General features: G+C 38.7%; 4 protein-coding genes across 12 annotated transcripts; 2 read left to right on the forward strand and 2 right to left on the reverse strand.

The window, feature by feature from the left end:
• Positions 1 to 117: 117 nt before the first annotated feature.
• On the reverse strand, positions 118 to 1,816 carry LOC148159690 (uncharacterized). 4 transcript variants are annotated; one of them, XM_088005683.1, is made up of 7 exons: positions 1,547 to 1,816; positions 1,339 to 1,400; positions 1,042 to 1,172; positions 908 to 970; positions 737 to 816; positions 530 to 660; positions 118 to 449 (listed from the first exon to the last, which is right to left on the reverse strand). In XM_088005683.1, the coding sequence occupies exons 3-7, from the start codon at positions 1,113 to 1,115 to the stop codon at positions 249 to 251; spliced, it is 549 nt and encodes a 182-aa protein (XP_087861809.1). In that variant the 5' UTR covers positions 1,116 to 1,172; positions 1,339 to 1,400; positions 1,547 to 1,816; the 3' UTR covers positions 118 to 248. The 4 variants fall into 4 exon arrangements, with proteins under 4 accessions (XP_087861809.1, XP_087861808.1, XP_087861810.1 ...); XM_088005682.1 differs by having other exon boundaries at positions 1,339 to 1,446; XM_088005684.1 differs by having other exon boundaries at positions 118 to 316; positions 383 to 449; positions 1,339 to 1,816.
• A 119-nt stretch (positions 1,817 to 1,935) lies between these two features.
• Positions 1,936 to 2,891, forward strand: rbp7b (retinol binding protein 7b, cellular). The gene is made up of 4 exons (XM_014984561.2): positions 1,936 to 2,082; positions 2,219 to 2,397; positions 2,489 to 2,590; positions 2,753 to 2,891. The coding sequence occupies exons 1-4, from the start codon at positions 2,010 to 2,012 to the stop codon at positions 2,807 to 2,809; spliced, it is 411 nt and encodes a 136-aa protein (XP_014840047.2). The 5' UTR covers positions 1,936 to 2,009; the 3' UTR covers positions 2,810 to 2,891.
• Positions 2,892 to 4,087: 1,196 nt separating this feature from the next.
• On the forward strand, positions 4,088 to 6,162 carry cenps (centromere protein S). The gene is made up of 5 exons (XM_014984562.2): positions 4,088 to 4,290; positions 4,400 to 4,523; positions 5,473 to 5,506; positions 5,613 to 5,679; positions 5,813 to 6,162. The coding sequence occupies exons 1-5, from the start codon at positions 4,261 to 4,263 to the stop codon at positions 5,924 to 5,926; spliced, it is 369 nt and encodes a 122-aa protein (XP_014840048.2). The 5' UTR covers positions 4,088 to 4,260; the 3' UTR covers positions 5,927 to 6,162.
• Positions 5,784 to 13,062, reverse strand: tardbpb (TAR DNA binding protein b). Of its 6 annotated transcripts, none has more exons than XR_015762869.1 (6): positions 12,292 to 13,059; positions 10,864 to 11,027; positions 10,623 to 10,772; positions 10,355 to 10,525; positions 8,344 to 9,433; positions 5,784 to 7,627 (listed from the first exon to the last, which is right to left on the reverse strand). XR_015762869.1 is itself a non-coding variant. In XM_088005679.1 (6 exons), exons 1-6 carry the CDS (start codon positions 13,045 to 13,047, stop codon positions 8,942 to 8,944), a joined length of 1,335 nt encoding a protein of 444 aa, XP_087861805.1. In that variant the 5' UTR covers positions 13,048 to 13,062; the 3' UTR covers positions 7,689 to 8,941. The 6 variants fall into 6 exon arrangements, 5 of the variants coding, with proteins under 5 accessions (XP_087861805.1, XP_014840036.1, XP_014840033.1 ...); XM_088005679.1 differs by lacking the exon at positions 5,784 to 7,627 and having other exon boundaries at positions 7,689 to 9,433; positions 12,292 to 12,563; positions 12,962 to 13,062; XM_014984550.2 differs by lacking the exon at positions 5,784 to 7,627 and having other exon boundaries at positions 7,689 to 9,433; positions 10,355 to 10,522; positions 10,632 to 10,772.
• Positions 13,063 to 14,198: the final 1,136 nt, after the last annotated feature.

Consider the following 14,198-nt stretch of genomic DNA (forward strand, 5'->3'; position numbering starts at 1 on the left):
AGTTTACATTACAGTGTAAATTACACATCTTAGCTTATTTGACAGCATGTTGCAGACATTTCAAACAATCATCACATCTGTTTTTCTGCAGCCAGCATTAAACCCGGAGCTTGATTAACTCGCCTGCACTTTTGTCCCTCTGTTGACGGTTTTAAGTTTCCGTCTGCTGCCGGATCAGATCCCTCATGAATTCTTTAAAGTGAACTGTATCCGATGTCGATGGCGCGGGGACAGCTGGGTCTGTTTTATCACGCGTTGTTCCCGCTTGTCGCCTGCCTGTTGGTTAACCACAGTCCTGCTCTCACCGTGAAAAAGCCTAAACGGACAGAAACAGGTGTCAGCTCTGCGGCGACGCAGACTGAAGCCGCCAGAAACGGCTCACCTGCACTGAACGCAGAGGCGACCGTCAGAGCGACGGACAGGTAGTACAGCTCTGTGGTAGTTTTGGCCTGTGGGTAGAGACACAACTCATTTTGATGCTGCAGTTTTGCATTTTCTCACTATTGCTGCTTTTCTGTTCTTTTCTTACACAAGCGGCTGCTGTGAGAGTCAGGATGGCGGTGCACAGACCGTGACCGCATGACAGAAGTCCAAACACATGATAGGCAGCCCACAAGCCCTGAGGAACCGGATCTAGCAGCGTGAATAACACTGAAAGACCTGAGAGGAGAGCAAAAGCTAAAATTATTCTTAGTTTTTTTGTTTGTTTTTTTTAACTACATGTGATTGGACTTACCTGAAGCAACGATGGATAGGGCAACAGAGGCCGACAGGTTGTTCAGAAGAGGTTGCCTGCAGTATCTTAAGGATTTTGACCTTTTATGGCAACAAAAAAAAACAAAAAGCACTTTTACACTTAAACCCATGACCTGTGTGTGACTTTACGTGATGTCTACATCCCAGTTACCTCCCCATGACGTAGAGCTGGGGGGCCAGCACCACCACGATGAACACTGCATTCACTATTTGGCTGTTAATGAAAATTACACATCAGTTGTCATGCATGAACGTAAATAACTCCCTCTCTATAAGAGTACTTACAATTTTAACCTCTGGTTCAGCGGTATCCATCTGCTGCTGTGATAGGCCATGAAGACCAGCATGTAGAGAAACATCGATGCTGTGCATTCAGGCGAGGGCGTGTGGAAACACTGCGCTGCTGGCTAAACGTGCTGCAAGGACAGATTGGGTTTCATTCACTGCTACAATACAATCCACATCAGATGTCGCAATTTTTCTTATATCGCCATGTTTATGTAATTTGGCCCGCTTCCTCTTTGCAGATTTGTTTATTTCATCAACACAGGAGGATTTTTGAGGATGAACAGCTTGTCTTACTTTTATTATGGTACAGTTTCCCCCGCCTGTTGCCCAATGACCTGGTTTGCTTTCCAGTAACACTATGAATAAGCAGGAACAAACAATGGATGGATGGATCACACTATCCTAAGCCAAAATAAAGAAGTGTACCAAGCAGTAGTTTAGAAATAGAGTTCAAAGCATAGTCTAAACAAAGAGAGGGCAGACGGAGGAAAAGCAGCTCCACCTCGTGTCCCTGAACAGGTCTGGTGCTCCAGTCAAAAACAGATTTGTTTTGGGAAACCAGAGTCTTTGCCAACCTCAAGGCTGAGAACCACTTTGTTAAAAGTTGCTAGAAAGTGGACCAAAAACCAACAGCTCTTTTGGTTAAAGTCAAATTCCTTTTACTTTGGTTAAAATACCAGCTTCATAATTTTCTATTTCAGCCTGCAATCTGAAACGTTTCTTTAGCCGAGCCAAATCCACTTCAACACACCTGCAGCCTGTTGACGTTTAATCAACAGGCTGAAATGTGTGGCACTGCTGTGTTCTTTCACGCAGGGAGTTTCCTCATATTATGCAAAAACTACTCCTCTTCCTGTGTGCTTTGAATAAGAGAGGTGAGCGTTGCAACGCCCTGCCTCATGCTGACGCTATAAAACATCCAGGAACTCACAGTGCCAAGTTTTCACGACAGCCAAACCTCCAAAATGCCTGCAGACTTCAATGGAACATGGGATATGGTCAGCAATGACAATTTAGATGGCTACATGATTGCACTTGGTGAGGTTTTCTTCTTTTAATTATTAGCTTGATGCATTAGCTGTGTGGATGTCTTAATTTTAGTCAGATTAAGTGTTAAAAAAACAAGCCTGTGTTATGGATGATTTTCTAAATTAAACTGGTTTATGTCATGCAGACATTAACTTTGCAACACGCAAAGTCGCCTCTATGCTGAAGCCTCAGAAGGTGATCAAACAAGATGGAGATTCTTTCACCTTACAAACCATCTCCTCTGTGTTAAAGTATGAGTGCTCCTTCAAAATTGGAGAGGAGTTTGAAGAGGTGACGAAGGGCATGGACAACCGCAAGTGTCGGGTAAATGAGCAAGTAACGTTTAAAACTTTCAAATTGGCATAAAATTGAAACCTCCAGAGAATTAGTAGTTTTTCTTTTACACCTCTACCAGTCTGTGGTTAACTGGGACAACGATAAGCTGGTGTGTGTTCAGAAAGGAGAGAAGAAAGACAGAGGCTGGACTCACTGGATTCAGGGAGACGAGCTCCATCTGGTATGCTGGCTCACTTTTTATATCCAGTTAGAAAAGACACATTAGTCCTGTATGCCATATTTAGAATTAACCCCTTTACTTTGCTCTACTAGATTATGATTTTACTGTTCATGTATGAAAAAGTCCTACAAATTTGATAAAGCTTTCATTTTTCTCTTTCAGGAGTTGGCCTGTGAAGGTCAAGTGTGCAAGCAAGTCTTTAAAAGGATGCGACCCTGACTTTGAAGATAATGCTATACCTCATATATGTTTTCATCATAACATGAGATGCATGCAAAATAATAAAAAAAAAAGCAGACCAGAGATCTTGATTTATTTCAACACTAAATGCAGGAGCTTTGTATTTTTCTCTCTTTTAAAATTCCATTATGAGAAGGCACAAAAAAATATACCGTAGGTAAAACAAAATTATTTTTGACTTGACTGGAAGTGATGTTGAGCAGCAAACTGGGAGTTTTTTCCTCTTGAAGGCCTGAAACAGCTGGGTGGGAGGAGACATCCCTTTAAACCAAAAGGTCACTTCCTGCACAAAACAAGTCTTTCCCCAATGTGTCTAGTACAAGTCAGAGTGAAGAGACTCAGTGACTGATCTATTAAACTATGTTCTAACTGTGCAAGCAGAGAAATTTTGACTGATTAGGATAATGGTAGCTATTGCATAACTTCCAAAGTTAATCTGAAAAACAAAAAAGTACTGCAAAAACAAAACGCATCAACATGGTGTGAAAGATGCAAATCTTGCGTTCCTTTTTATTGCTCTTGTATGGAAAGCAGTCATTAAATTTTGAGGTCTGAGTTAACAAAAACAAAACTCCAGTCTTCCCTGAGAACTTTATTATATAACCAACTTCAAAAGTCCCAAGTCCTGTACCCTATCATTTTATGTTGGTCAGCATAACGGCACTTGGGAAAACTTTGTAAAGTGAAATCACTTGTAAAAATGTTTGAGGCCCAAATTCTTTGTTTTTTATAAACCTTTCAAACCCGATTGAGTTGGCTACCTTCTTTGTTATGGCTCATTTAACATCCCTTTGGGATCAAAGTAGCTTTGAATTTGAATTATGGGCAGATACTTGTTTTGCATAAGGGCAGATATGACCTTTCAGTGCAATTGAAATGTCTTTGCTAACATTTCATGTTAGCAAAGATGCTAACATGAAATAAAAGTAGAACACCCTCTGAATTATACAGAGACTGCAATTCATATTGAGTAGATTCACTGATCATTTATCCACATATTCTAACTATACATTTAAAGATGTTTTTATCACGTCAAACTAGTGTAACATTTAATCAACAATCAAAACCTTTCTAAATTTGGATTACATCCGGAGGTGGGCACCAGCTCCCCATGAATGTGTATTATTGAAAGGAAATCCAGTCAGTTAATAATAAATGTAAACCACTTAAGCAGCAGCAACACTCAGATAGCGCTGAATGTGACGTACATTGTAGTTCAGCATTACGGCCACGTGGGGGCGCTGTGTAATTTCTCAACTCGGATGTTAGAGTCGTTGGTTTGTGCCGCGAGTTTTTGTTTTTGTCAGCGTCTAAAAAGTTCAGTTAGCAACCAGATAAAACCATGAGCTAACAGTACGCTTCAGCCAGGTATAAATCTGATCTGTTCGACATTTTGGTTATTTTTAAACTTATCTCGCAGCCGCTCAAAAATGTCAGTTGACAAAGAGGAAACTCGTCAGGTAAGAGACATTTTGTTACCATTGCCATAATATCCACTTAGCCAGGGGTAGCTAAGGTTGCATCAACATCCCTCTGTCAAAGTTTTTAATGAGTTGTTTCTGTGTTTAGAGGTTGAAGGCAGCGGTTCATTACACGGTGGGTCGTTTGTGTCAGAAGGTCGGAGAGGAACACCGGAGGGAGTTCAGCCGACAGACCATAGCAGCCATAGCGGAAACGACATTCAGGGAGTGCGGTGAGTTTCAGTGCGACTTTCACACAACGCCGCCGCCTTACATAGTGACGGAATAAGTCATTCAATGTTTCACTTTTATGTACCTGCCAAACAGGTACATAAACATATAAACTAGGGATGTCCAACATGTGGCCCTTGCCCCACAAGCAAAAAGAGCGATTTTTACAAAATCTTCTTAAACATGTTTTCAGATACAAGACGACTGTTTTCCTTTATTAACGATGTTTCTCTTTTCATTGATTGCCCTAAACAGCAAACACTGCCCGATTTGTTTTGCCTTGCACAAAAAATAAAAGAAAAAATGAGAATGAACCCAAAAAAGGTTGAAGAATATTTACATGGTATTTAAAACTTACCCTGCTTACATTTCTATCAACAATACTTAACTAAATTGACATTACTTTTATATTAAAAATATTGTTCATTTAGTAAGGGATAAAAATAAAATGTCTTCAGAAATATGTTTTAGGCTAGAAACTTTTGCTATTTTTAAAAGCCATTTCACATTGCAACCACAATGTATGGTATTTTATTCTGATAGACCAATAATTCGTCTATTACATTAGGTTTGTTTGGTATCTTCCATTATGTTTCAATTTTCACTGTTAACTGAGATAAAATAAAGCAAGAAACAGGGGATTGATGAATGTGAAATGTCACAATGCCGTCCTTGTTACTAATGAAAGCAAGGTTTTTACGTTACCTCAAGTGTAATGTTTAAAATGTATTGCATTTAATGCAACACACATAAAATCCTGTGTGGGTCCAACATTAATGATCTTCTATCTTCAATTCAAAATTAGGCTCATAATGTTGAATTTTAACCTCCAGAATGTTTTCTTCACATTTTAAAACTCCAGTCACAGTTGTGATGTAATACTCCTTGAGTTTAATTAATAAAATTAAATGTTGACAGAAAACATGATGTAATGGTTTTCCCTCTGTTCAGACATCTTTGCCAAGGATCTGGAAGCTTTTGCCAGGTAAGGCTTTCCGAAGCTCAACCATTTTCAATATTCAGGGTTTTATTCCTCTAGTAAAAACAGAAAAACTTTATATTACGACTGCTGTGTTTTGTTTCGTCTCTAGACACGCCAAAAGAAGCACGGTGTCTGCAGAGGATGTAAAACTTCTAGCCCGCCGCAGTAGTGCTCTGGTAGGTTCGAGAAAAATAACCAAGTTACATGATTCCTCGACACACTTTCAGTATACTACAGTTGTACATGTCATATATATACACATTCTACAGGAGACGGCACATTTTTATTGTTTCATTTGCCTTTATTTAGTCCAACCACATACAAAATAAAAGTGAAGAACTGGCCCAGGAGCAGAGAGATTCCAGAAAGAAGAGTACAGTGAAGAGGAAGAGCAGAGACACCGAGGAGGAGAGCAGAGAATGAGGACAAGCCACAGGGAAACCTGCAGCGTCTGACTTTCTGCCCAACATGCATAGAAAAATAGGAGCTTGACCAGAACAAACTGCTTTAATGAACTTTACAGAAACAAGACTGATAGAAAGCTAAACTCGTCTCAGGAGGCGCCGAGTTGGCATGAAGTGACGAATGATGAGCAACAAAATCTTAAAAGAACTGTTCATGTAACATTTACTGCGACCAATAAATCCTATATTCATCTACCTGGTTTGGCTTGCTTAACAGACCATTAAATCCTCTAAAATACTGGTTGACGTACCGAGTAAAGCTTCAAGGCAGTTTGCCCCTTCACCATTTTGTCCTGACTGGTTCACACCCAAAAGCCTATTAAATGGTGGTTAAGCTTTTTTTTTTTTTTTTTTAACAATAAAACCCCAAATAAACATCATGCATATTATTTACCTTAATATTTTCTGTAATTCTTATATAAAAAAATTTGGGTTTGGGGCCAACATTTTTCCTAAATATGCAATTTTGGTCTCTGATCAAACAAAACACTATGCAGGTAAATAAACATTTATTTAAAAAAAAAAAAAAAACTGGAAAAAAAGTTCATCAGCAGGTATGAAGTTTCCCTAAGGAGAGTAAAAACTGATGCATGGTTACTACTTTCTGTAGATTTGACGGTTTAAAAGCAACTGCAGAAGAAAGAAATGGCGAAGGGGCGAAAAGGAAAGTACCCGCAATTAAAGTAAACCGTCTGCTTTACAATTTTTATTTAATCCATGCATAGAGCTCAATATTTATAAAGCAATAAAGTAGAGATGCACCGAGACACTGACTAATCTTATTTCACGATGATCTGAGACCAACATCTGATCTTTCTTCTGATTAGTAGAAGTACCAACAGATCACGCAGAAAAAAAAACTCTCCTCTGTGACTAAAAGACTGTTGGCTATTCTCAATGTCAGGGTAATTTTTTTTTAGTTCAGTTTATTTGGATTTTGTGTCCAACAATATTTAAGTGATAGAACTTAATAAATTTGGATTTTAAAAATGAGCTTGATTATTTCCAATGTAATATTTTCAGAAGGCCAATTCTGTGTAGAGAAAAATGTATCCATTTATGGTTTTGGTTGTGTGTGCTATTAATCTGTTTCATTTATCGTTTTTCATTGTTAGTCTGGATATTTAAAATGTCTTCCAGTTCCGGTGTCAAGAGTTGTTTAAATATTAATATTGTATTTTTGAGAACAACAAACTTTAACATTTATCGCAACAACTACTAACGCCATTTATCATCCAGCAAAATTTAAATTTAAAAGAAAATTCTGATTCTGAAAAAAAAAAAATCTATATTAGTAACGGTAGGTCAGAGGTTAAAAAAAATTTGATCAAAATTCAGCAACTGCATCTCAGATCGGTGCATCTCTACAAACAAAACTGTCCAAATGCAATGTTTATATTTCCTTTAAATCAGTTTAGGAGAAAACTAATAAAAGCCAGATAACTGGGTGCATGTTTGTTAAAAGAAACTTACCACAAACCGTCAAAGTTGATGGTTATAATTGGGAATGTGCTCTAAAAAGCCAACAGAAGCAGCAAAAGGACAGGTACTACCCCATGTCATGTCTGAGAAGGCCACACACTGAAAGTGTTGGAACTTCCATCTTCTTCCTTCAGGTCAGGGTTCAAACGGAGACCTCGACCAGCAGAGCCCAAGGTCCCTAGATATGTGAATCGAATTAGATGCTTTGGATTCCACAAACCGACACAAGCAGTATCAGCTAAGTAACTATTCAAATGAACTTTATTTAGAGAACTCCCTTCATTTGACATGTTTTTTTCTTTTTAAAAACACCTCACAAACAACAAAGAGCTACCGGGCACCATTGGACACACACGTCTCCACGTTCTCACATCCTCACTCGCGGCCGCCCAGAGTCTTCAGCAGGTGTCATCCACATCAAGAACACGCTTACAGATCAGTTCAATTAACATGAAAGCACACACCATACAGCATTCAAATCAGATAATATAAGCAAATACAAATATTCATCACAACATTCCACTACAGATTTTATATTTCTGCACTTAGACATACTTAGAAGGAAGGAAAAAAACTTGCAAAAAAAAAAAAAAAAAAAGGGACAAATCTTGAAGTACTAATTAAAGAATGTCCATGTTAGGGGGGGGGAGGCGCTCGTCGCATCCGCAGCTTCCACTCACACACTCAGAAAAGCAGTCAAATTGGGCTCTACCACCGCACAACCAGTCCTTTCCACGCGTCTCTCTCCGTTCGCTCACTCATAGCTTCACTCCTCGCCACAAGCCATCCTCAATCGCACTCATCAGTTCTTAAAATGTCAGTTGCGCAGTTCTCTCCAAATTTTTTTTTTTTTTTGCTCTCTTAAAAAAAGTGGATAAAAGTGAAAACACCCACCGTCTCTTAGAACATGCGGAGTGAGGCCGTTCTTTGATGGCATAGCATTTACAGGTTGGAAGAGGGAGAATGATACGGGTATCACCCCAAGAATGCTGCCAAAGAGGAGCTTCGTCGCGGGGAAATGGAAGAGAGGTGAACTGCAGAAGAGATTTCAGTGAAGGCTTTTCCACAGAACTTGACTGCAAATAAAGTTGCACTTTAAAAAAAAAAAAAAAAAAGACATTTAAGTTTCAACCAGATTCTTTCCAATGCAAGATTGCCTCTCAAGCCGATGGTGACAAAAGCCGGATAATGGTGAACCGCAGACATTCATGCATTTTCTAAATGGGCATCACATTTCACAATACATGCATTAGAGAATCCAGTTGAAATGGATACAAACAAACAAGACAGCAAAAATAGCACTTTAGTCAGAGATCCTGGTAAACAATTCACTTCAACAGTTCCTAAGTTAAATCTTTAGCATTTTTTTTTTCTCCAAATGTACAAAACGTCTTTCACCAAAGTGTTTAGTTTTCAGATACGCATCAACACTAGAAATAAACTTTTGAAAAGACTCATCTTTCTCACAATACTTACCATGGAAACACTTAACTTACATACCCCACCCAGAGGACTTTGACTCCATGCTGGACCCAAACCCTGAGCTAAACCCGCTGCCGCTGGTCGTAGAGTTTGACCCTGAGCCCCAGCCCAGACTGGCCGAGCTGGTGCCGTAGTTGCTGTTGCCTGTGCTGAAAGACTGGCCCTGGTCCCTGCTCGAACTGGTCCCACTAGAGCTGCTGCCTGACGTGGACGTCTGCTGCTGGCTCGCCAGCATACCCATCATGCCCCAGCTACTTTGCAGAGCGGCCTGAGCAGCGGCCATCATGGCGGGGTTCAGGCTAAACGACCCGAAGTTAGCCAGACTACTGTTAGCGCTGCTCCCCAACCCACTACGGTTGCTACCGAACGCCTGGGCCCCGAAGCCGTTTCCAAACCGGGCCGTACGGTCAAACTGCCTATTGCCGTGTTTGGGCTCAGCGTTTGAGATGTGAACACTGACTCCTTTGATGATAAGGTCCTCTCCACAGAGAGACTGGGCGACCTGTCAGGTCAAAACAACAACAACAAAAAAAACAGGACTTAACCCCTTAAACGCATCATCCGTTTCTGCTTTTACGTCACTTTAAATGTTTCAGCTCAAACTAATTTTAATAGAGAGAGAGATAACCCAATTAAAATAACAATTTCATTTATTAAAGAAAAAAACAATCCAAACAATAAGTAAGCGCTCCATGTTATGAGGAATTATTTTAATTATATGTAATAATTAGCAGAAGGTCTGTTGGAATAAGCAAAAAATCAATTAATCGCATGATAAATTAAAATGAGCTCAATAATTTCCATTTTCATGATTTATTGTTTCCATCAAAAACTGGATACAAAAGTCTTCAGTCTGGTGCTTTGGTCTCAACCATTTCTATTTTTGAAGGACAATTTTGTTTTCAGACACTTCATTATTAATTATTTCTTATTTACGTTGGACATTTAAAACCTCTTCCAGTTCCAGTGTTAAATGTTCATTAGAATCTAAAGTTTATTGAACTTTGAGGATTTGTTCTTGGATTACCATGATACTATTTGAAAGTGATCTCTAAACAATTGCAATAATTTCTGGGACAATTTAACATCCAGCAAAATGTGGCTTTGGTTCAGGCCTAGTTGGCAGTTCACTCAGTTCCCTTTAACTGTTAGTTTGTCACATTTTTCTAAATGCTGCATCAGGTGTAACATTGATGCAACTTCTCAAAAGTCCCCGAAATATTTTCTCAACAATTTCTGCCATGAAGATGATTTTTTTTTAACTGGTATAAAATAGGATTAGTTGGGTTGTTTTTTTTTGGAGTCAAGAGTGGAGTTTACCTTAAAACCAGTTTAATGAGCTGAAACATTTTAGTGTGATAGAAAAGCAAAACAAAAATGATTCAGACATGGCGATATATTTCTTTTGCATTTAACACAGTACCTGATCATCTGCAAATGTCACAAAGGCAAAAGCCCGGAATGGTTTGGGGATGAAGACGTCTGTGACTTCTCCATACTGCATGAAAAACTGACGAAGGTCGTCTGTGGTCATGTCCTCTGTGCAGCGTCCGACAAACACTTTCCGGCTCCTCAGTGGCTCATCGGGACCCTGCTGTAACAAAGCAGCAGAGGGGAAACGTAAGTGTTACAGAGTGTTGATAGCGGATTTTTTTCTGGCCAGTACGTGAAGCTATGTGGATGGACATTACCATATTCACCTTCGAGTTAGGAAGCTTGCAGTCACACCATCTCCCATCAATCATGTGGCGCTGGGAAATCACTTTCTCCTGAGATTCGTACTCTGTGAATCTCACAAAACCAAATCCTTTGGAGTTACCAGTCTTAGCATCTCGTTTAACCTGAGAGAACAATAATCAATAATAAACACATATCCACATAAAAAGCCATTAAAAACTGCAGTTTATCAAACAAAAACATTACGGGACGCACCTGGACCATTATGACTTCTCCAAACGTGCTAAAGTAGTCTTTCAGGTCCTGTTCAGTCGTTTTCCAGGGCAGACCCAGAACAATCAGGTCAGAGGTCTTCATGTCTCCCCTCTTCATCTTCACAGCCGAAGAGGCATCAATTTCATCCATTTTCCTTTTGTTATCTAAAATTAAATACATAAATTAACCTTGAACAGACATAAAAACCTATTCTCTTCTGATTCATAACTCTGACCGTGTTGACACTTTTTAGGTGAGCTTACAATCAAATAGAAATTTTTATTCAATGTGTATATGAACAAAGGGCAGATTTAGCAAGTATCTGCTTGTTTTATGCAATCTATACATCGTACCATTTATAATTAAAGGGCTTTATTGGCTCTGTTGTACCCAAGTGTTCCCCAGTAAGAGATTGTGTTTTTGTTCCAAAACCCATAAAAGGAATTATTGTAGTCATTTAATTCAGGCAAACAAAATTGGTAGCTATAAGTCACACTGTATTTCATATTTTAGCTGGTCTTGTTTTTTCCTCTTCATGATGCATATTTTTGACTGATGGGGATTTTACTTTGGAGCAATAGTCCAGAAAATGTTATCTTTCAACCTTTGTACCATATTGTAAAACTAAATCACTTTTGCAGCCATATAAACTTGATTTAGCGGATCGTTTATTTGACAAAACATTTGTAACATTCAGTCACATTAGATCCAGGAACCATGAAACAACATGCAGAAGTTGGCTTCCCTGGTTTGTTTTCAGCATCTCTTACCCTTATTAAATCTGGACTGAATTATCCTACACAATCTTTAAAGCACCGTTGTTGGTCAGTGAAACATTTATGTTGTTTATATTAATTTAAAAAGAAGCTTCATTACCTTAAAACACTGATCTAAGAGTTTTTTAGATGTAAACAAATGAACCCCAGTTTAAATTCATTCATTCATAACTTAAATCAGTGTGGAAAATAAAGATGACCAAACTATGTAACTGGACAAAAACTGTTATGTTATGAAACTTTAAAGATGAGACATTTTGAATAAAAAATCATTCTAAAATACCACTTACTAAAATTCTGATTTTAAATGTCATGTTATGTATTGCTATGGTGGCTGTAGCTCAGAAGACAAAATATTTTTCATATTTATCCAGAGTTTCAAAGTTTTTCAACTCTGATAAATGTTGAACAAAGTTGTAACAACTTGTGACCTTTCAAGAGGTAACATTTTAGAAACTTTCAAATTTCACTGGACACTTCATGAAACCGTGTCCAGTTTCGGCTGCTCTGCTCTAACTTGGAGGGCGTGGACAAAAATAAGTTAACTTTTTCTTCACTCCGACTGCGGGGAAGCAACACTACGAATCAAAATAAACAAAACGCCACTCTGTCACACATAACAAAACTGTATTTATAAGGTTTCCGTGTTTACCTTTTGGGTAGTTTACTACGTATACAACGTTGCCCCATCCGTTTTCTGGCGCGTGCAGGACCCCCTCTACGAGACGCACTCCACGCATGCACTGGGACACGGGGCTCCTGAACCGCAGGCCGCACGCCCCTGGAAACTGAGCCGCTACTGTTGACAGCAGAACCGTACCGTCGTCCTCGGCCGGGATCTCCATAGGCTCCTCGTTTTCCTCCTCCGCCACCCGAATGTACCCCTCCGCCATTCTCGTATTTAAGGGAAAAAAAAATTGTTTTCTGAATGAAAACAGAAAAGCGGTTAGCCCCCTGTTTGTCCGGCTAACCTTAGCTGATGCTAACAGAGCTGAATCAGTCAGCCCAGTCTGTTGGTTCTGTCTGACGGAGAAAAACTTCTCAACTTAACGTCTCTTCACACAACCACGCCACGATATGTTTAACACCAACTTTCTTCAATAATTCCCGTAGATTGTGCTACAGGACGAACATCAGCTTTGTTCTTCCTTTGTTCGATGCAAGACGGGACAGCGATCTGTGTCGTCAACACCGGATGACAACAGTTCCAATGTGCTTCTACGCCGGTGGGAACAAACTTGACAAAACTATTTCCCCTACAAACTAATGCTCGAAAACTGAAAACGTTTAAAAACTTTTGCAAATGACTCGTCTCGACTCACAAGTAAAGCAAGACACTCGGCAAAGGTGAATGTTTTTCCACGAGGCGAAAACAGACGACACCACGTAAGGCCTTCCAAAATGGCATGGGCTAAGTGAAGCAGGAACTACGTCACTTGATTGGGCGGTATCATTTTTAGGAGGGATACTTTTCTGTACTCTGCGTCGTTGAAACGACAAACCAAAATATCTTTCGATATCTAACGAACAAATCGACCATTAGATGTTGTAAAAATGTTAATCTATTACAGCATGTTCATGGCTGTGATGAACTACACTGCAGATAATCAGTTTGACTTGTTGTTTCGAACCCTGGACATGAATCGTTCAGGCAGAGTTTTTTCATCCATAAAGACGACTTCCGTCAGTTGGTTTGTCGGGAAAGGGAAGATGGCGGTTATCCCCACAACTTAGTAAAGACAGTAGCATTTATACTTGATCTGCTTCGTTTGGAACCACTCAGTTTGGCATAGTTGTCATAAATACTTTTTACCATACTAAAAGAAAAATAAATTATTAATTTATATTAAAGAAAAGCCTATAATATTGTTTTAAAGAAGAAAAAAGTATGAGGACAAAGGTTTATGTCTAAAGACAGATTTGCAATAATAGTAAGGTTAATTTTTAAATTTTTATTTTTAAGAGCTTTAAATATGACCCATTTACACCATTTCTAAAATCATATATATATATATATATATATATATATATATATATATATATATATATATATATATATATATATATATATATGAGAAGAAACTCATTTTATAACCATCATACTTGTAAGAATATTGAAGTTGAATTATTTGTTTTTGTTGTTTCTAATTGTTTGGATTCAACTAAAATGGGAATCAGTGATTTTGAAAAGTGACCACTGATACTTTTTGCCAGGCCACAAAACATACCAATATTAGTAGGCATATAAAGTGTATAAAATGTGTATTTTATACACTAACAGACTGTTTTCTTTGTCAGAAGATGCCAAACGCATGAAGCTGCTGCTTAACTGGAAAGCTTTCTGTGAGACTACTGAATCCTAGGTGCACTAAAGCATGTTATAGTAGGTCCTTCCTCCTAGCAGCTGTTAGACTCTATAACCATAAATTGCAAATGTTATTTTCCTCTTAATTCAAAACACTTAGACTGATCTTAGAATAGGAATCAGCGACAGATATGTGCTTGGGCCAGTTTTCAGTAACAAGATCAACAGTATTTTTTAAAAAGCTATGGTTTCAA

This window comes from Poecilia mexicana, unplaced genomic scaffold, assembly GCF_051168715.1.
Source record: "Poecilia mexicana isolate PSO_F unplaced genomic scaffold, ASM5116871v1 scaffold_5, whole genome shotgun sequence".
Taxonomy (NCBI): domain Eukaryota; kingdom Metazoa; phylum Chordata; class Actinopteri; order Cyprinodontiformes; family Poeciliidae; genus Poecilia; species Poecilia mexicana.

Bases quoted from the DNA above. Each gene is read 5' to 3' on its own strand.
- cenps (XM_014984562.2), top strand. From the start codon at position 4,261: ATGTCAGTTGACAAAGAGGAAACTCGTCAG. The intron at 5,507-5,612 runs GTAAGGCTTTCC...TTTCGTCTCTAG, and splicing joins GATCTGGAAGCTTTTGCCAG to ACACGCCAAAAGAAGCACGG. The intron at 5,680-5,812 runs GTAGGTTCGAGA...GCCTTTATTTAG, and splicing joins CCCGCCGCAGTAGTGCTCTG to TCCAACCACATACAAAATAA.
- tardbpb (XM_088005679.1), bottom strand. From the start codon at position 13,047: ATGCCATTTTGGAAGGCCTTACGTGGTGTCGTCTGTTTTCGCCTCGTG. The intron at 12,564-12,961 runs GTGAGTCGAGAC...GTTTTCATTCAG, and splicing joins CCGAGTGTCTTGCTTTACTT to AAAACAATTTTTTTTTCCCT. The intron at 10,526-10,622 runs GTAATGTCCATC...GCTTTGTTACAG, and splicing joins CTAACTCGAAGGTGAATATG to CAGGGTCCCGATGAGCCACT.
- rbp7b (XM_014984561.2), top strand. From the start codon at position 2,010: ATGCCTGCAGACTTCAATGGAACATGGGATATGGTCAGCAATGACAAT. The intron at 2,083-2,218 runs GTGAGGTTTTCT...TATGTCATGCAG, and splicing joins TGGCTACATGATTGCACTTG to ACATTAACTTTGCAACACGC. The intron at 2,398-2,488 runs GTAAATGAGCAA...CACCTCTACCAG, and splicing joins TGGACAACCGCAAGTGTCGG to TCTGTGGTTAACTGGGACAA.
- LOC148159690 (XM_088005683.1), bottom strand. From the start codon at position 1,115: ATGTTTCTCTACATGCTGGTCTTCATGGCCTATCACAGCAGCAGATGG. The intron at 817-907 runs GTAACTGGGATG...TTGCCATAAAAG, and splicing joins CAGCTCTACGTCATGGGGAG to GTCAAAATCCTTAAGATACT. The intron at 450-529 runs GTAAGAAAAGAA...CTCTACCCACAG, and splicing joins CTCTCACAGCAGCCGCTTGT to GCCAAAACTACCACAGAGCT.